Source organism: Phalaenopsis equestris, unplaced genomic scaffold (assembly GCF_001263595.1).
Source record: "Phalaenopsis equestris unplaced genomic scaffold, ASM126359v1 Scaffold000765, whole genome shotgun sequence".
Taxonomy (NCBI): domain Eukaryota; kingdom Viridiplantae; phylum Streptophyta; class Magnoliopsida; order Asparagales; family Orchidaceae; genus Phalaenopsis; species Phalaenopsis equestris.
The window spans coordinates 1,097,784-1,119,058 of NW_018165205.1; the positions used below are offsets into that span (position 1 = coordinate 1,097,784).

Consider the following 21,275-nt stretch of genomic DNA (forward strand, 5'->3'; position numbering starts at 1 on the left):
TTTAATACACTTTACTTGAGTTAAATCTTTACTTTTCTTTTCTCTTTGTTTGGCTAGTTTATACATATATTTTTCACCCTCCTTAGTATCTAATCTATTATAAAGATCATTAAAAGCAGAATTTTTAGCATCACAGATTGTTCTTTTAGACTCCCTGCGAGCCGTTTGATATTTTCTCCAGTTCTTTAAGCTTTTACATTTTAACCAATTTTTATAACATAACTTCTTATATTTTATCTTTTCTTGCACATTATTATTCCACCACCAACTATTTTTATTTGTAAATATTTTTCCCTTTGATTCTCCAAGAACATCTTTTGCTACATGTTTAATAGCGTTTGTTACTTTATCCCACATCACATTTGCTTCTTCATGAATATCCCAAATTTTGAAATCTTGAATTTTACTCATAAAATTAATTTTATTTTTATCTTTTAAGTTTCTCCATCTAATTCTGCAATGATGAGTCCTAGTATTTTTTATTTTACAACTCTTAATCTTAAAATCTAAAACTAATAAACGATGTTGGGTATTTAAATTTTCACTTGGAATGACTTTACAATCATTACAATCACGACGATCTCTTCTTCTTATAAGAAAATAATCAATTTGTGTTTTATTAGATCCACTCTTATAAGTAATAAGATGTTCATCCCTTTTCTTGAATAAAGTATTAGTAATAACAAAATCAAACGCTAAAGCAAAATCTAAAATAACTTTACCTTCTTCATTAGTTACTCCAAAACCGTAGCCACCATGAATATTTCTGAAATCTTCTACCACTCTACCGACATGTCCATTTAAATCTCCTCCAATAAAAATTCTTTCTTCAAGAGGTATCATTTGTATTAAGTCTTCTAAGTCATTCCAAAATTTATCTTTAGACTCTGTATCTAAACCTACTTGAGGAGCATAAACACTTATAATATTAAAAATCTTAGTATCAATGATAATCTTAAGGGCTATAATTCTATCACCAACTCTATTAATTTTTACAACATTATCTTTCAAACTCTTATCTATAATTACACCTACACCATTTCTAGTGCGACTCTTACCAGAATACCAAAGTTTAAAACCTAAATTATCAATCTCCTTAGCCTTTTCTCCCACCCACTTAGTTTCTTGAATACATAAGATATTAATTTTTCTATGAATCATAATATCAACTAATTCCATTAATTTACCATTGAGAGTGCTTATATTCCAAGATCCTATCCTAATATTAGTTTCATTAGTTTCATGGACTAACTTCTTTACCCGCATTCGCCCGTAATGTGGGAACCCTTGCTTATTTAACACTACACCCGGGCGCCGGTGTAGCGGCCCTTGCACACTTTTCACTGTATTCAGGCTATACAGCGCGTCGCTTCCAGGGGACGCCCTAGCACTTACACAATGATCAAAAGGATTCATGTCATGATTTTTTCGACAAGTTTTACGCTGGCTGTCGACTACCTAACGCAACCCTCCACTTTTCTCATCCGGGCTTGGGACCGGCAACGGCAGTGTTAAATCCGAGGTAGGCCCAATATGGATCTATCTTATGCGTGACAAACCCGTGTGTGATCATCAAAGGATGCCATGCTACATTGTTTCATCTTGAAAAAAAAAAAGAATTTGATTAATACCGGACCAGTCATGTTAAAACATAATTCCTCATCCTTCCCACATTTGTAACGATAGCAAGCTATATCACTCCACCGTATTTTCATATGTAATTATGTAAATGCAAATTGACAGAAAACAAAAACATTATTCTTTTGTTTTATATGTATGTATATATGCATTTCATATCATTCATTCAACTTTATATAATTGAAATAGGAAGTTAGAGAAATAATGTCAGACAACTAATTTATAAGAAGATAAAATTATTTCCCCTCATAATTCTTCAATTTTTCATTCATATCCTTTACTGTGCGCGATTCTACAGTGACCTCGTATGCTGAATATTTGAGTTGATATTGTGGAATTTGGATCTGAATACACTTTGAATCTCAATTATTTAAGGTTACTTTTGAAATACTGAAGATGCGTGAGGAAAAATAAATCTATTTTTTTAAATATCTAGCATACAAGGTTACTGTAGAATCACAAATTCGGATTTGGACTATCTGTATATTTTCTTGATTCATGCACAAAAAGATGGGCGGATATCTAAATTCTACTACATTACAGAAGAATCTCACATCATAATTCCATAACGCAACTACACAACATGGTAATCTCATATCAATCTTTGCACTTTGAAAATATCATGGCATAATTCCATAAAAAACATAACTGATTTTCAAATCCCGTGTGAACAACTCAATAGAAGAAAAAGGGGTGACATTGGCGAAAGAATAGGAATGTTAGAGAGTTTAAAAGACGAGCGGAGAAAGAGGGGGGTCGAGGTGTGGGGGGGATTGGCCGATAGGGATTGAGAGCAAGATAAAGCGAGACAACCCGCGGGAACGCTTAGGGCTCGCGAGAGAAAGGAGGCTCTGGCGAGGGCACAATGGCGAAAGAAGCATATCCTAGTTGTTAAGAAGTAAACGACAGAACCCGGGGGTCCATCCTCATTTGCATTTCTATAGTAATTAAAAATGGAGTTCTGGGCATATTTTATGAAACTCGCCGCCAACCAAACGGTCCCTAAACGTCGTTTTGATAAAAAGTTGGTTTCAAAAGTTGAAACCAATGCTGTGTAATTTTGATTTACTCAATTATAGTTCATGTTGGCTCACAAATACGAATATAAAATATATAATTTATAAAACAGAATGGACGTATAATATATAGTACAATAGTTATATTTTTCTGTATATTTAATTAATGACTTTTTTGTCTGCTTGAATTGATTTTGAGTTAACTTGAAACTGAAATTTTAAAATCGAGTTGGTTGGACATTGAATTATTTAGAGTTGAGCCTAGTTGTTGCAAAATGATTTCATTTTGAGTCATGTTTGAGTGAAGCATTTAGATTTTGTTTTGAATTTAAATATAGTTAAACTCAACTTGATTTCATCTATATACTTGGACATCAAAAGCTTGATTTCATGTATGATGCTTGGGCATGCTTATGAAGAAAATATTCTTCAAGGTACCTATACGCAAGTAGTTGAACAACGTCAAAATCATGATTCCCATATTGACGCATTCATGCTTCATTTTGGCCCAAAAATTAGAAAATTTTGGATTATATAGTGATAGAATTGACTTAACAATGTTATGATTGTACATGCCCGATCCATTTAAATTTATTTTCAGTAACCATATCTTCAGTGGATGTTATTTCAATGATTGTTTAATATAATCATTCCTTTATTTGTCCCAATTTGTCACACATGCATCTTAATATTATTATTTACGTCGTGCTTGATTATGAAAATTCTTGTTTGCGACTGATATAATTTACAAAATGACATATCTATGTGATTCACTTTTCGTTCTACATGATTTTCTCTTCACATGATATTTTTTTTAGATATTTCTCTTTTTAACCACACAACTTCAATTTATGTCTTCATCGATATTTATGTCCTCTTGTTTGTCATATTCAATATACTTGAGCCAATCACGCCTGGGTATCAGCTTGATCTTATATTAGTATTGATTGGTAGTTATTAATATCGCACAACTCAGATTATATATCACATTTAATAATTCTAAGCAGTTTGTCTTCTGAATATTTTTTTTTCTATTCTTTTAAATTTTCATATTTTAGAAAAAGTTTCATCGATTAGATCTATTCCATTTGTAAAAAGCATATATTAAGGCAGCTTACTTTAAATATCCTTTATAAGCAGCTCCACACACAATTCAAAATGATATCAAGTCAATATTAATTCCTTAAGCAATCTTACTATAATTGGATACTCTTTAGTGACTCCACAATTATTTTTAATACTAGTTTGTTCTCAATTATACATATTTTTAATAACTTCAATATTTTTTTGACTAATATCTTCTATCCTTTTTTAATGTGCATCAATTCAATTCTCATAGTTCTTGATTATATTTCTTCCCGAGATAATCATCTGAAGAATCTTTTCTTCTCTCTATATATTTTCATTATTGGTCTCAATACAAAATTTGATGGCGTAATTGATATTTCGAGCATAAAACCACGTTGATCTTCTAAATCTACTGTTTATTTTTCTATTTTTATGAGTCGGTACTCATTCTTTTCATTGTATGACTCATGAATTTGATAGGAACAAGACTTTTTTTTTTTTTTGCAGAAATTAGTGCAAAAATAATTGATTTTATTTCACTGGTATGAAAATCAAAATGATATAATCTTGAATATATAAAATATAAACACTTATAATTCGAGAGGCTGACGATCTCTCCCAAACCTTAATCCTAAGATTCAGGACAACAATCACATAATTTTATCCTAAACTTATTAAGCCCTATTTATATACCCCATAAGAATTAACTAACAAATGATTCAATTGTCCTTTTAGTCTTACGCCCATCATAAGTCTTCAAACTGTTTTTGCGATTAGTAGGTGGACGGTGTCGTAGGCGCTGGTCTAACATTACTCTCATCCCAAAAAGACACATTGTCTTCAAGGTGGAAGAGAGAAAACTCGTGCTAGATTAAGTCATATGATCCTTAATCATAAACTAACTTGAGTATGGCTTTTGCAGTAAGCACTTGACTGAAATAAGAGATTGGTCTACTGAAGTTCCGGCGGCGGTTCTGGAAGAAGTGAAATATATGAATTCTCTATGGAATGGGTTGAATCGGAGCAAGGGGCTGCATTACATGGGCCGGGGAAGGCTTTGGCAACATGTAGCTATGGGGAACTAGTGTTTCATGCGACAAAGACATGGAAGGGACCTTTGCGGGACAGGATTGAGTGGGCCTTTGTGACCGAGCCCAATAGTCTTCTTAATAGATGCCTAAGATGTATATATGGGGACAATCGGTAGACCAACTACACGAGGAGAGGGACCTCTGTTTCATGGCAAGTTGTTTGTGTTGGTGCGGCGAGCCTTCAAATGATAGTTAGGTGGAGGATTGCGGAGGGAAGGAAGGTGTCGGTCTTGGACCGTGCTTGAATCCACGATACGGCGTTGCTCAAGTGGCCCACGCTTGTTAATGCTGATGTAGCAGAGAATATCTTCATTAAAATTCTTATTTAATACTTTTAAAACATTATTTGTTTTTTTTCTCAATTTCTTTATGATTTACTTGGATCATGTTAACTTTGCCTCTCATGCATTTGGATTAGTTATCTTTTTTCTAGTTATTTTATATATCTTATTTTTTTAAGTGTCTAACTTATTATATAAATTCTCAAAAGCTGTAGTATTTGCTTTTCTCACTATACTGTTTCTAGGAGTTCTAACTTTATTATAATTACTACAATCCTCATTAGCATTTATCTTTTAAAGGATATTTTTTTTCTTAATAATTTCTTCTGTTTCTTACTCCACCAAATCTTTGATGCTTAACCACAACAACTTAGTAAAATGTTTGAATACAAGAGAGGCTGATCCAATATTTTGCCTCAGGAATATGCCAGTCAAGCTTTTGAAAACCATTTTATGTATTAAACAGAAATTCATTCTTCCCACATTTTTTTTGTTTTCACTGACTAATCTTTAGATAATAATTGGGCCATCTCACTTTAATAAAAATGTCTCCATTCTTGAAGGCAGGGGGCTTCGAATGCTTAGATTGACTGCCCAACTCTTATTCTTTGTCCATGAATTGAACCCGTTAAAATTTGCTTGGATGCTTCTTTGATTTATTTCTGTCAGTTGATAAATTTTTACAGCAGAACTTGAAATGATGTACCTGGGAATCTTGAAATTTTAACTTCTCTTAAGTAGGCTTAGGCACTTGTTGTAATGAACTAGATAGTGCCCTAGTAGGAATGTTTCTTGGTAATTCAATTCTTAAGCTAAACCGCTAAAGTTTGGTTTGTTTGGGTATCTTCTTGTCATAAGGAAGTTGAGAAGGTGCTTTCGGAAGCTATCTTATGATTTTTTTTCTCAGCCTTGACAAGGTGCACTTACTTAAAAACAGCAAGTCTACTTTCACAAAGCTTCTAAAAACATTATCAAGCAAACCTTAATTCTTTGTCATTTTGTTAAGACTATAGAGGTTGAGAAGGTGCTTTCGGAAGCTACCTTATGAATTTTATTCCTGCCCAGACAAGGCACACTTATTTTACAACAGCAACTTACTGTCATAAAGCGTATAAAAATATTATCAAACAAACTTTAATTGTTTCTGTTATCATGTTAAGACTATTGAAGGTTAGCCTAGCCTTTTTTGGCTCGTCTGCTAAATTTTCATTAGATTGTTCATGTAATGATGTATTTTTTTATTTTGATTGAATCAATTTTTGTAGCTAAAAAAAGGGTTATGCATGGTGCTTGGAGCTCCCCTTATGGCATTGCATGAGGAGGGGTTGTGTATACAGTCTCATCATTGTATTTACATGGGATATGTCCATGACTCAAATATAGGACCTCTAATTTCACTGGCGATAACTTGACCACTGTTCCAATCACGGCCTCTTTATTTCTTGGGACTAACTCCTGAAAAATAGTGATATTTCTAACTGTGATTTTTCAACTTCAGTCACTTCTTATTTATATTCCTTTCTTGGTATCAAATGTTAGGACTTATGGAAGTGCAAATGTTTGTGATTTTACAGACATATGTGTTTGGCGTGGAGTAGCCTTCTATTCTAAGGTATTTACCTGTGTTTTGACAGGTCCAATGGATATGACTTTAGTGATGATACTTCTTAATAGCATATCATGCTTTGGCCACTTGTCTTCATGTAATACCATAAAATCAGGGCTGGTTCACAGATACTACAAAGCAATTGATGAGATCTTAATGTTGTTGAAGCCTGCATTGGAAGAGGCTTCCATCTCTGAGATAGCTCCAGATGACAAACTGAATAAAATGTTGGGAGAACTTGATACTTTAGTTAATGAAGCGAAGGAACTACTTGGAAATTGGCATCAAACGATGAGTAAAGTTTACTCTGTATGTACAATAGCAACCTCTTTTTTTTTGTTTTGATTGCATGCCTATATTATGATAATCACTTTGTAACCGGGACAATGAAAAGATTCAATGAAAATCTTTTAACTGTTTCCCCTATAAAATGAAATTCTTGTATGCTAAAAACTGAAAAATATTATGCCATTCAGTTCTCTGCTGCATATTGTTATTTTTCATTGTGCTCCTTATTCTGTCGGTTCCATGAGAAGGGAATTAATTAAAAAACTCCTGCAAGGTTTTATCATCAGTATCATTGGTTGATTTTTCTTCTAAAAGAAAGACTAATCATTTTTATAGAAGTACATTTTGCATCTACATGGAAAAATGCATCCAGTGAATGTGTTTCTTTTTTCCAAGCTTTTTCTTTTGCATTTTTTTTTTTCTGGATTATTGAATAAAGGAACCCGAGTAAATGAACGTTTTAGATTATGGGCTTGAAGTTAGTTCTATGATTTTGGTTATATTATTTTCTTTTTTATATTCCCTTTCCTTTTCTTTTTTATTCCAACAGTTTTTTGTCAATTAGTAGCTGTTGATCATTGAAATGATTATTTAATTCTTGACTGCTTGCACTGTCACTATTGCTGTAGTTAAACTAATCTATAAAGTTGGTGAGAATTCATTATTAATATGTCGTGATGGAAATTTGATACCCCTTGAAAAGTGGTATGCATATCTACATATTCAGTTCTTCAGAATTAACAAATTTGTTCTATTTGACTTTGCACGGACTTCAGCTTGGTCATAGTTCTAAAGAACCAATACCTCAGGTTGTTTCGTATCAACCCCAAAATGCCTTTCCCAACAAAATTCTCTTCTTTTGTGAATTGAGAGGTTTATTATGTGTTGCTTGAACCATTAAGGTTGAGTCTATTGCATGGCCATACAATAACCGTTAAAGCAATTCATCAAGTAATTCATGATTAGTATGCCACTTGAACATTATACTTATCATTTTGAACAATTAGAATTCATACATTTTTTTAATCACATTTTTAGGGCCCGTTTGGGGCAGCTTATAAGTGTGGGCGGCATTTTGAAAATGTCGCCTCGTCGTTTGGTTTGCACTTTTGAGGTGATGATCCTGAAACGACGCTTTGTAATTTCTTAAGAACGCGCTCATTCACGGAACTCTACCCGCTCCTTTGCCGAAAGCCAGGCTATGGACCGAGGTCTCGCAATTCCTCTTCGGTTCTGGTTTTGCTATCACCGAAGGACAGCTATGGACGATAATATTTAACGATTCTGCAATCTGCATTGTTTATTGAATATGTAAGCGGATCAGGAGGAGCTGTTTCAATGGTAGGGGAGGGTTTGATGCCATTGACAGGGCAGAGGTCTAGCCATCGTGTTTAGGCGTTTCCAATCTTATGTTGTGGAACATAATGCTTTTATCCCTATGCGCATTTCTTGAACCTTTTTTCCTCCCTTTAGAGATTTTTTTTTAAGTTCTTTGGTCTAAGTTCATTAGTAATTCCATGGTTTGGGCCTTTGATCTCTTTTGATGCTATAATAATGGCTTTTAGGTGAATAAATTGTGAAATGCCATAATTATCTAGAGAAGTATTTGAGATTTGCTCAAAAAGTTGAAAAAAGTCTAGTTGAACTCTATTCCTAAATTTGTAGATCATGATGTCCTCCTGGTTCGTTTTCTCCTCTCCACCCTTATTTCCGCCCTCTTACCCGCCCAACTTGGCCAATATCTCCGACCAACAATTACTTGAAGTTTTGATGGAGAGTTTAGGTATATTTATCTATGAATTTATTTCTTATTTTGGGAGATGAGATAACTGTGGTGATTCTAGGAATTGGGGGAGCCTCTTTTCCTTCAAGTTGTTATTAATTTGATGTCTTCATTTTGCTCCTTTTTTTCCATTATGATTTGCACTAGACATGCTTGCAACAAGCTTGTATATATTCTTTCTCAGCTTTGGGAGAAATGAGGCGTAGTGGTGAATTGTGATTTTCAATTTTGGTTCTTTGATGTTGTTGTTCTATTCCTTTGGATTGTCGATGATTCTCTCTGTTATATGGGATTAAGGTAACTGATGATTTTTAGCTTTGTTGCTTTGCATCCGTTTTGCATCTGTACTCTTGTAAAGCTTATGTTGATATGCATTGATGTTTTATTTGGTGTTGATACTTTTGTTTTTCTGCTAGTTTCTTGTTTTCGCTCTAATTTTTTCACTAGATGTTAGTATAAAGTCAAAATTTTGATATCAATATATGAGTGGGAGATCAGCTGTTTTCCAAACGCATAAACCAAATAGCTTATCTAAATAAGGGGCAAAATGATTATTTATCCAAAAATAAATGTAAATCAGCTGTTTTAAAAAAACACAAACCAAATTTCAGCTTCTAATCAACAGCTTATCTGGATAAGCTGCAGCTGCTCCAAACAAACCCTTACTCTTGCAAGCATGTTAGAGTTGGCTTATTTCTCAATTTAAGCAACAACCAAACTAATCTGATGTAGTTATAACCCCCAAATCACCATCATTATCATTAGCCTTGTTCGGACTATTGCATTTGGCGTTTTTCATTCTTTCTTGTTAAGCATTATTTGAGGTGTTAAAACTATTCCTTGCACATAATTTTGAATAGCAACCATCCATATAACTTTAGGTGCACCACCTTTTAGTTCCTAGTCTCTTGACTCAAATTTTCTCAACTCATCTAATAGTTATATTTTCTACCTTATATAGTTTAACCACCTATGTTTATTTTCAGTGAATTTTTTTCAATTTATTCTACTCCAACATCTTTTCTTATATAATTATGATTAATTATTATTTTTAATTTTCTTCATACATTCATCTGACCTTTTCATTTTTTTCTACAGTCAAATTAGACATCAATAATTTTTCTACTGTCAAACATTTAGATTCATACAATGTCTACGCTTTTATAAGTTTATCTTTAATTCTTCATAATATCATTTATACATTAAATTTTGAAGGTACTTCTCTATTTTAATCTCTTAGTCAAAACTCTAGAAGTTGTTTCCTTTTTTTTTTCTACATAATAGATCCAATATTTTTAAACCTATCTGACTTGGGTGTCACCTTATTTTCTAATAATATTGAATGATAATGTTAATACCAGACTCATGAAAATTACATAATACATATTTAGTCTTTCTTCTACTAATTCCTAAGATATTCATCTTATAAATATTTTCTCCTCTATTCTAATTTCTTTCTTTATTCTGTTGGATATCTCATCAATTAAAATTATGAAAAAATTATATCTCTGGTCATATAGCTTTAAATATTTTTTATAAATATCCCTTGCTATAAAAACCGTAGAGGGTGTTGCTTTTTAAAATTCTTCGTATAGTCGGAATCTGGCCATGTACTCCCAATCTGGCAATTGCTTGATAATGGAAGGCTTTGCATGGAGAGTAGTCGGAAAATGTGATAATTTTCCATTTTCTGAAGTTATGTATTCTGAAGTTATGGAAGGAAAATTTCGGGTAAATATATAGCACAATGACCTAGGCCTCTTTTTCTGTGAATTGGCTAAGATTGTTTGGTCTACAATCAATCATAAAATTTATATCATGCTATTGAACACAAGGATTTATAAAGCTGGCCCAAAATAGTTTTGAGGATTTATAAAAACAATATACTGGATGTTAGCACACTATATATGTTATTGTTTTGGATCACTGGTGTTCACATATGTTCTACGTTAACTAATTTAAATAATTTTTTAACTCACTTTGAAAACTTATTGAAGACCTATTTAATGCAGAACTCAGAAGAATTATTGAAAATGGATGCTAAGATTTTGAAAGAGGTCCTTGATAAATAAAATATAGTGCTAGGTAAAAGGGTCTAGGAAAAAGGGGAGACAGATGCTTCAAGTATCTATTATTGCCTGGTAATTTATAGAAATCTGCTTATTTCTATTTTAGGTTATCCATTTATACATTTTGCCACTGAAGATATTTTTTTCTTTCGCTTTCTGATCTCTTTTTTCCTTAATGATTGCATTCCCGAGCCAGCTACCCTTTTATTCTGATGCACCCTTTATCCGAACTGTTTTATTCAGGTGTTGCAATACGAATCAGCACTAACGAAAATACAGACATCAGCAGTTGTCACTTGCCAACTACTTATTTTCTTATGTCCTTCTAATGTTACTGTAGAAAGTGTTGAGGTGATGAAAGTATGCTCAGAAATATTCTTTTTTCAACTCACTAATTATTGAATTTTCTACTTATTGTACCTCCTGATTTCTTGCAATTAAATTTCAGGATTCAATGAAGAAGATTAAGCTAATACATTTTGAAAAAATCTCAGATAACATTAAAAAAGTCATAACAGATCAGAAAGACAAAAGGGTGCCTAGTTCTGATCATCTGGAGAAAATTTCAACCTTCTTGAACTTGTCTTCTAATCAAGAATTGCTTATGGAGGTCGTTGCATTGGATAAGCTTAAATCAAAAGTATTTCGTAGCGATAATCATACAGAAATAGAGTACATTGATCATATCATTGCACTTGTCAGTTATATGCATGATTGTCTTGTTAAAGTAAAACAGGTGCACAGCATCAATGGGGTGCCCATTCCTCCTGACTTTTGCTGTCCACTCTCCCTAGAATTGATGTCTGATCCTGTGATTGTGGCATCTGGACAAACTTATGAGCGGGCCTTTATTAGAAAATGGCTTGATCAAGGGTTTAATGTTTGCCCCAAGACCCGACAAACACTTGGGCACTCCAATTTGATACCCAATTATACTGTTAAGGCGCTTATTGCAAGCTGGTGTGACTCTAACAGCATCAAGTTACCTGATCCGCTTAGGTCCATGAATCAAAGCCTACCCTCTGCTTTCATCAACCCTATGGATACCAAGGAAAATGACTGTAATCCCTCCCCATCTGATCAGCCATCTAGGAGTAAATATTCTAGACCAGCAGAGCAAAATTCATCGACAGTAAATGTGCATAAGGATCAAACTTCTTCCAATGGGATACATATAGAAAGCCACGTTCATGAGAAAGCTTTATCTCATCACCGTAATTCAAAATCAATGGGTTCATCTTTTCAGGCTACTAATGGCTCTGATATAGATGTTGCAAGGATGTCATTATCAGGTCCTGATAACAAGAGTGAATCCAGGTTATCACATAGACACGTTAGCTCTGGTGGTCAAACTTCAACTCAATCCAATCTTGGGCAACATGTTCGCAGCGCTTCTGCTTCCACTCATTATAGCAGTGCCGTTTCAACTAATGATCATCCTGAAGGATTAGGAGATATGCGTGTTATCTCTCGGGTACCTAGCGACCTTACTCATTATAGCAGCGATACTTCAGGTGAAGTTATGCAGGAGGCTCCAACTTCCTCTGGCCCACTGATAGAACCTGAATTTTCATCAAAGTTGGCAGAAACTAGGTCAAGAACTCAAACCATTTGGCGGCGTCCATCAGAAAGATTTACTCCAAAAATCATTTCCTCACCCTCTTTGGATAGACGACCGGACCTAACTGGCATTGAGACGCAGGTGCGGAAACTGGTTGAAGATCTACGAAGTGATTCTGTTGATTTGCAGAGAGCTGCCACAGAAGAGCTACGCCTTCTTGCTAAACATAACATGGAGAACAGGATAGTGATTGCCAATTGTGGGGCAATACCCCTATTAGTTGGTCTTCTTCATTCAGCTGATCAAAAGGTCCAAGAGGATGCTGTAACTGCGCTTTTAAACTTATCAATCAATGACAACAACAAGATGGCGATTGCTAATGCAGAGGCAATTGATCCGCTCATTCATGTACTTCAAACAGGAAGCCCTGAAGCAAAAGAAAACTCAGCTGCAACACTATTCAGCCTTTCTGTCATTGAAGAAAACAAGGTTAGGATTGGACGTTCTGGAGCTATCAATCCATTGGTTGATTTGTTAGGTAATGGGACACCACGAGGAAAGAAGGATGCTGCTACAGCTTTGTTTAATCTATCAATATTTCACGACAACAAAACAAGAATTGTTCAGGCTGGGGCTGTTAGGCATTTGGTTGAGCTAATGGATCCAGCAGCTGGCATGGTTGATAAGGCTGTAGCTGTTTTGTCTAACCTTGCTACCACGCCTGAAGGAAGGACTGCAATTGAACATGAAGGCGGGATCCCTGTGCTTGTGGAAGTTGTTGAATTAGGATCAGCAAGAGGGAAGGAAAATGCAGCAGCAGCTTTGCTTCAGCTATGTACAAATAGCAACAGATTTTGTAGCCAAGTTCTCCAAGAGGGTGCTGTGCCACCATTAGTAGCATTGTCACAATCAGGCACACCACGGGCTAAAGAAAAGGTATGATTGTCCTCCAATAAGTGGCTGTATTCTTAAATGTGAAATTCCTTGCTTTATGGTTTTGCATGTATTGTGAATCTTTTCTTTTGAGGAACCAATCGATCAGAAAGTGAGCTATAGTGTTTTTATCAAATCTGCAGTTAACTAATAGAAGAATTAGTTTATTGCAGCAGCTTGGGTATCGGCCAGTGTTAGGCATTCTTCTAATAAGGTCCAATTCAAATAAGGTAGACCTGAGGGTCATGATATAGACTTCAAATTTAAGAGAATCTTGATTAATTTGAGAGTTCAATTTGGCAATTATCTGTTGTAACACTGACATGGTGCAAGTCTAATTTGACAAATAGTTGCAAGAAGGTTTCATGTGTGATCATCTGTTATAACACTTAAATAGTTTCAGTTATAACACCTAAAAATTATTTCCTTTTTCCAATATTTATTCTTCATTTAATTATGGTGTTCACCAACTCTCCTTTTTTCACATTCAAAGTTCAAAAGTTCCATGTAGCAAATCTAATATTAATTTTAGACCTAATTAATATTTCCCATGATAATTGGGTTAAGTAGTGCGTCACTTGCAGTTGATGTCTTAGTCAATGATTAAATATTTTTCATGATAAATGTGTTAGTTTATGACACATCACTTTTGGATGATGTCCTAGGAATCCCATTTTGCTTCTCACCATTATTGGGTTAGATCATAACACATCTCTTTGAGGATCACTCTAGCACTAGAAAAATTTTAGGGAAATTTACATATACCAAATAACTCTTATGTATTTACATATCTCACACCCAAAATTTGATATTTACACTTATATAACACCTTGGTGTCATAAAACCATACATGAAAATGTGTATTTTACTTAAATGTAGTGATGGTGGTATTTTGATGTGATATTAAAGATCTGAGTAGTCTGCATGTAATTATGAATGTTTAAGTGTTAGATATTTAAATATATAAAAATTGTGTGTAAATGCCCCAAAAATTTAAATCTGGATTCATTTAAGGAATTTTGACATAAAATTTTCAATCATTTATTAATTTTACTATCAGCCGTCATTCTTTTTCATCTTGGCTTGAGAGTGACATAAAAAACCCAAACCCTACCCTTTTTTTTTTCTCATCATATTTTTACTGGCTTATTCATTTCTCTTGATTTAACATTTGTTTCTTATTGCAAGACCTATAGCCTTTATAGGTTCTCCCATCTAGGAAAAGTTTTCAGAGATTATAAGGCGGATACTACACTACACCAAATGCCCATTCAATCCTTGGTCCAACATATTACTATCTGATTGGAACTCCTATCTTCTTCCACAGCATCATCCTCATCTACAAATTAAACATTGTCTCTATGGACAGGATTTTTTATGTCTTTTGAAGAGTTTTTTTTTTTTTTTTTTGATAAAACAATGTAATACTAATATTCGTAACTAGATACCAATATTAGCGTTTATTCTGTCTCGTGAACTGTAACCTTTTTTATACAAGTTTATTGGCAAATCTTGCTTCTTGTACTCGATAAAACTTAGAACCTTCCTCTTTAACCAGTAGGATGATGTTGAAATGATTGACTAGTTAAGAAACTCCAATATTATTGGCTATCTTATGAGGGACGCTCCATCTAAAAGGTATCATTTAAGCATAATAATGTGATGGAAACATCCAGTTTTTTTTGGGCTTGTGTGTCATTTTTCTTATTTTGTTATTTAATGTTTTAACATATAGAAGATATGTTTGGTTTTTTAATATATTTATCATTTAACAAAAGTAATTAGTAAAAAATGATTTAATTTGTCCCTTGACTATTTGTGAGAGGTCATTTTAGTCCCAGTCTAAGTAAATGGTCTTATTAGTCCTTAGACTCTTTATACAAGAACTAACTTATTTCAGTTGTCTACATTAATGAAACTTGAAGTTAGTGATACTAAAAATAGGTATATTTTGAGAAATATATATTTATTGTAATTTTATTTAATATAATTTTTTACTCAGTTTATTTTTTCATGTATAGCAACTGTTTTTGCATACACTAGGAGTGTATTGAGATCATGTTGGTTGCAATGTGAGTTAATTTTTTGTGATAAATAATTTTATCTCATATTTTTCTTCTTATATTATAATTAATATTTCAAGTCTAATTTATAATCACAATGGGAACAAAGTAATAAATTTATTACAAAATTTTAATTTGCTTCGCAATTTGCATGATTTCAAGTGCTCCTATTATATGAAAAATTAGCTGCTATATGCATAGAAATAAGATAAGTGATAACTTAAATTTGTTAAAAAATTAAATAAAAAGTATTTTTTTAAATATTTTTATTTTTAGCATTTTTATTTTTAGCACCATTATTTTTAGTTTCCCATAATTTATATGAAATGATTATTTTAATCTCTGTTTAAAGAGTGTGATGGTTGAATTGGGCCTTTTATATAGTGTATAAAATGATCCCTTGTAAATAATCGAGATACTATCTTGGTCCTCATCTCATAATAAAAAATAATTTGTTCATTATTATTGTTCTCAATCGTCAAATCTTCTTTAAATACAATTTTATATGGGGATGTTTTCATCGTGGACATTGTTGATGTTGTTGGCCACTAGCTTTGATGTCGAAGTCTAATGCAATGGTGTCCTTGTTCAGCATTATTCACAAGTTTTTGTCTGCACGTATGAATCCATTGTCATGTTCGAGCTCCAGAATGTAGATCTATCCTTAGAAGAATTCTTGTTGTCCAGGCTAAGCTAGGAAACTACTCATCAAGCATATGAACAACATCTCTATCCCATCTAATCTTCATCTTAACATCTCTTTTCATGGATCCACTCTCTTCACTCTCTGCACCTCCTCACAACATGCCTCATTGCTTCTCTAGCAAAATTCCTTTCCTTGTCATCAATAAATTTCTTTGTCGCTTCTCTAGGGATATTCCATGGTGTTACTTTAGCGCACTATGACACTTCGCCATCTCTAGAGGGGTTAGCAACTCAACGACAGGAAAGAAGATTCTAGAAAAGACCAGAAAGAGAAGAACAATCTAAGAGATTCTTGAAGGTTTCACGACATTCCAGAAAAATGTTGGAAGAGAAAAGCTTCAAGTTGAGAACTCTGGGATAGTCTGGAATGCTCTAGAATCTTGTATATTTATAGAATAATATACAACTATCTAGAAGTTTAATCCATTCTAAAGTTATCTAGAAAGTTTTCTAGTATTTGAGGGAGGACTATAAGTAGAAGTTCCTCCCTCTCATTTGGAACCACCTAAGGTTCTGAAGTAACCAAGCGTGTAAAGTGGAAACAAGGAGAGGTTATTGAAAGAAGAGGGAGGGACTTGAGCAATGCTTTGGAGTCACGGTCACCCTGATGATGATGCTAAGATTCAGTTTGGAGCTCTTTGTCTTTCTGACACCTACTATGCTCTGGTGGAGAAAAGGTGAGGAGACAGAGAAAAATGTATGTGCACCATATCTGCTTTGTTGTTTTCTAGAAGGAGTTCAAACGACAATTTTATCTTAAGAATGCAAAGGATGGGGCTAGAACCCGATTGTGGAAGCTCAAACAATTCAAGAGTACATTAAGGACTTCACTAGTTTGGTCCTTGAAATCCCTAACATATCAGACAAGAATGTTCTCTTTAACTTCATGGATGAGCTTCAAACATGGGCAAAGACAGGGCTTAGAAGACATAGAGTGCATGATCTCGCTGCCGCCATTGCCGCTGCTGAGAGTTTGATTGACTTTACAAAGGAGTCCACAAAGACAAAAGATAAGAAGAGTACTTATTTCAAAGGTGGTGGAGATAAAGGCCAACATAAAAAAAGACATTTTTTAGGAATTATCCATCCAAGGGCAATAACAGGGGAAAGTAAACAGACAACAAAATCAAGGCACATAACAATTGCTTCTTTTGTGGAGGACCTCATTGAGCAAGAGAGTGTCCTCAAAAGAAAGCCTTGAACTCTCTGCTAGCAAGGCATCATGGAGAAAAAAAGAACAAGAGGAAACGATATGACAACATAGGTAAGGTCTATAAAATTGTTGAATGTGATGCAATCTTCTCCAAAATCCCAATTAAAAGGTTTACTCTTTGTGGATATGGTGCTAGGTGGGAAGTCTGTGAAACCCGTGTTGAATACACTTGCTTCTGATAACTTCAACCTCATTGAAGAAGAGCAAAGGATAGGATTACAAGCAACTAGAAGAGGAGGCTCCATCAAAGCAGTCAATTCAGCAGCAAGACCAATGCATGGTGTAGTCGGAGGAATAAAGAACAATGTTGGAGCTTGGTCATGTACATTGAACTTCTCTGTCATCTCAGTGGATGATTTTAAAGTTGACTTAAGATTAGAATTCATGAATCAAGTAAAGGTGTTCCCAATACCCTTTGTCAATAACATGTGCATTATGGAAGACAATCAAGCTTGCATAGTACCAACAATAAGGACTAGAAAGTCTGACATGAAGCTGCTATCAACCATGCAGTTTCACAAAGGATTGAAGAGAAATGAAGAGAGCTACTTAGCTATTCTTCACAACTTAGATGATGAACTACTTCAATCTTTCATACCTAAAGAGATATGAGTCCTTAGAGAATACCAAGATATCATGCCAAAAGAGCCACCTAAGAAATTGCCACCAAAAAGAGAAGTTGTTTATCAAAGTGAGTTGGAACCAAGCCACCAGCAATAGGTACTTATCGCATGGCTCCTTCTGAATTAGCAAAACTAAGGAGACAATTGATGGAGTTATTGGCCATAGGTTTCATCCGAGTTCCGACCCCTTAAAGCCCATTTGATGCCCCAATCCTTTTCCAAAAGAAGGAAGATGGATCACTGTGCATGTGCATCGACTACAGGGCTCTCAATAAGATCACGGTCAAGAATAAATATACTATTCCTTTGATTGCGGATTTATTCAATCAATTGGGAGAAGCTTGCTACTTCTCAAAATTAGATCTTCTTTTAGGCTACTACCAAGTACAGATAGCTGGAGGAGATGAGCCGAAGACTACATGTGTCACAAGATATGGTTCATATGAATTTTTGGTTATGCCCTCTAGCTTAACCAATGCACTAGAAAAATTTTGCACCTATTGAGCAAGCTTTTCCGCCTATACCTTAATCAATTCGTAGTCATCTACTTGGACGATATAGTAGTGTACAGTAAGATCATTGAGGAACATATTACACACTTAAGGAAAGTGTTTATAATTCTTTGAAAGAATGAGTTGTACGTTAAGAAGGAAAAATGCTCCTTCGCTACATCAGAAGTGGATTTTTTAGGGAACAAAATCAAGGATGACAATTTGATCATGGAGGATAAGAGGATAAATGCCATTCAAGATTGGGAACCACCCTCAAAGGCACGTGAGCTATGATCCTTCCTTGGCCTAGTTAATTATTATTGTTGATTCATCAATGGGCAATCAACAAAAGCAGCTCCACTAACCAATATGCTCAAGAAGAACAAACCATGAAAATGAACAGGAGAATGTCAAAGGCCCTTTCAGGATCTCAAAGAGGCAATAAGTTAGAACCTGTACTCCAACTACCCAACCATACCAAGCCATATGAAGTTCACACTGATGCTTCAAATTTTGCTATTGGTGGTGTTCTTTTACGCAAGAAGGGCATCCAATCGCCTTCGAAAGTAGAAAGCTCAATGAAACAGAATGACGTTACACAATACCAGAAAAATAAATGAGTGATATCACCCATTGCCTTCGGACATAACAACACTGCTTACTTGGATCAAGATTCGTGATCTTGATTGATACTATTGTTACAAGCTTTGTCCAAACCCAAAAGATGTCAAGTCCAAAACAAGCAAGGTGGCAGGACTTCCTAGCTGAATTTGATCATGGAGTACAAACTTGGAAGGGTAAATGTGGTAGTTGATTCATCGAGTCGAAAAGCAATGCTAACAAGTTTATGAGAAGTCACTAGCTCACTAACAGGAAGAATCTAGGAATATCTAAAGGCTAGTTCTCAAGCTTATAGCATCATATTGCCTTGATCAATCAAGGCAAAACCAAAAGATTTTGGCTAGAAGAAGACATCATTTATATCATGTGTGGGGAAATATACGTGCCAAGATGGGAAATTTAAGAAAAGACTTAATTAAGGAGTGTTACGGCTCTTTAGGGGCATGACATCCCCAAATGAAACACACATTTGCTCTTTTAAAATCTACTCATTATTGGCCAAGGATGCAAGATGATATCGAAGAATACTTTCGAACTTGCCTTGTTTGTCAACAAGATAAAACTGGCCAACAATCACTTGGGAGCTTATTGGAATCATTACCTGTACCTGAGAGGCAATGGGGAAGTGTTTATATGGACTTTATTTCTAGTCTATTGAAGTCCGAAGTATTTGGAAGTATCATAGTTGTGGTGGATAGATTCAACAAATATGCGACCTATTTTGTTGGCCCAACCGATTTTACAGCTAAAGAAGCTGTCATATTATTTCTTCACAACATGGTCAAGTTATGGGGAGTCCCAAAGAATATTATTAGTGATCGATATTCTTGCTTTATCGAAAGATTTTGGACTGAGTTCCTCAAAATCCTAGGATTAGAATTAAGCTTCTTCAAAAGTTTTCACCCTCAAAGTGATGGGCGGGCAACATTGGTTAATGCTTTATTGGAAGCATACTTCTGGCACTATGTGAATGCCAATTGGCGAGATTGGCAAACTTCTTGACGTTGCACAATTCTCCTACAATTTGCAATAAAGTGAAGCCACATGTAAGAGTCCATTCGAGATCATTATGGTACAACGATCATCAACACCTCTATCACTTACCAGACGATATGCAGGGAAGAGTCGAACTGCATTCAAGTTTGCCAAAACATGGCGTGAGCAAGCCGATTTAGCACGGCGACAATTCACAAGGCGTTTAGAAAGGTATATGAAGGATTAATACATAAACATGGGACTTTTCAAAGTGATCAAACAGACAGGAGAGGTTTCCGACATACTCCTTCCACCAAAGTTAAAATTCATCCAATTTTTCTTTTAAGCATGTTAAAGCCATATCATGATACGAAGAAAATCCACCAAGAGGATTATCTAAGCAAGCACGACCAACAATAATCATTTATTTTGATAAATAAGTGGATGAAATACTTATTGATTGGATCATTCGTCAATGAGGGGTGCTAAACTATAAAGTGTACTTCTTCAAGTGGAGAGGACTACCTCATAGTGAAGTCGGTTGGGAACACAAAGATAGATTATGGCAATTCAAAGAAAATTTGTAGCGGTATCAGGAGCAAGGTGCAATGAGCGCTTTGCGAGCTTAGGTGAGGGAGAGTGTCACATTCCGTCATCTCTAAAGGGGTTAGCAACTCAACCATGGGAAAGAAGATTCTAGCGAACACCGGAGAGAGGAGAACAATCTATAAGAGATTTTAGAAGGTTCCACCGCATTCTAGAAAAATGTTGGAAGGAGAAAGTTTCAAGAGAACTCTAGAAGCATGTATATGTAAATAATAATATAGAGCTACCTAGAAGCTAATCTATTATAATGTAATCTAGAATGTTCAGTCGAACTGGAGGAAGGATTATAAATAGAGGTTCCTCCCTCTCATTTGAAACCACCCAAAGTTACCAAATAATCAAGTGTGTAAACATTCATCCCTTAGTGGAGTCTTCATTTCTTTCAATAACATTTCCTTATTTCTTTTTTAGATACTATTTGTATTTCTAAGTCCAAGCATTGCAAGTGCTAGATTGACTTAGTGCTTAGGAAGAATCTTTTTTGTGAACGCTAAATGTGCACCCAATCCTGCCTCCAGTGCCACACTACTTGATCACAACCCCTTCTCACTCACACTTTTCTTCATTGGCATGATTACCTCATTGATTGCCCCCAGCAGAGCCTTGTTGGCGACTGTTGATTTCCCCTCCAATGTTGCTCGAGG

At 34.7% G+C, this 21,275-nt stretch overlaps 1 protein-coding gene across 3 annotated transcripts in view; it reads left to right on the forward strand.

The window, feature by feature from the left end:
• LOC110031070 (U-box domain-containing protein 4) overlaps positions 1-21,275 on the forward strand; it is a 31,692-nt gene that overhangs the window by 9,645 nt on the left and 772 nt on the right. The window contains exons 1-4 of one of the 3 annotated variants that reach the window (XM_020734108.1): positions 6,518-6,600; positions 6,833-7,009; positions 11,084-11,200; positions 11,289-13,337. In XM_020734108.1, the coding sequence (XP_020589767.1) occupies positions 6,857-7,009; positions 11,084-11,200; positions 11,289-13,337 (2,319 nt within the window). In that variant the 5' untranslated portion in view covers positions 6,518-6,600; positions 6,833-6,856. Of the gene's footprint in view, positions 1-6,517; positions 6,601-6,728; positions 7,010-11,083; positions 11,201-11,288; positions 13,338-21,275 lie in introns of those variants that run through there. The other 2 variants (XM_020734105.1, XM_020734107.1) reach the window with 2 other exon arrangements.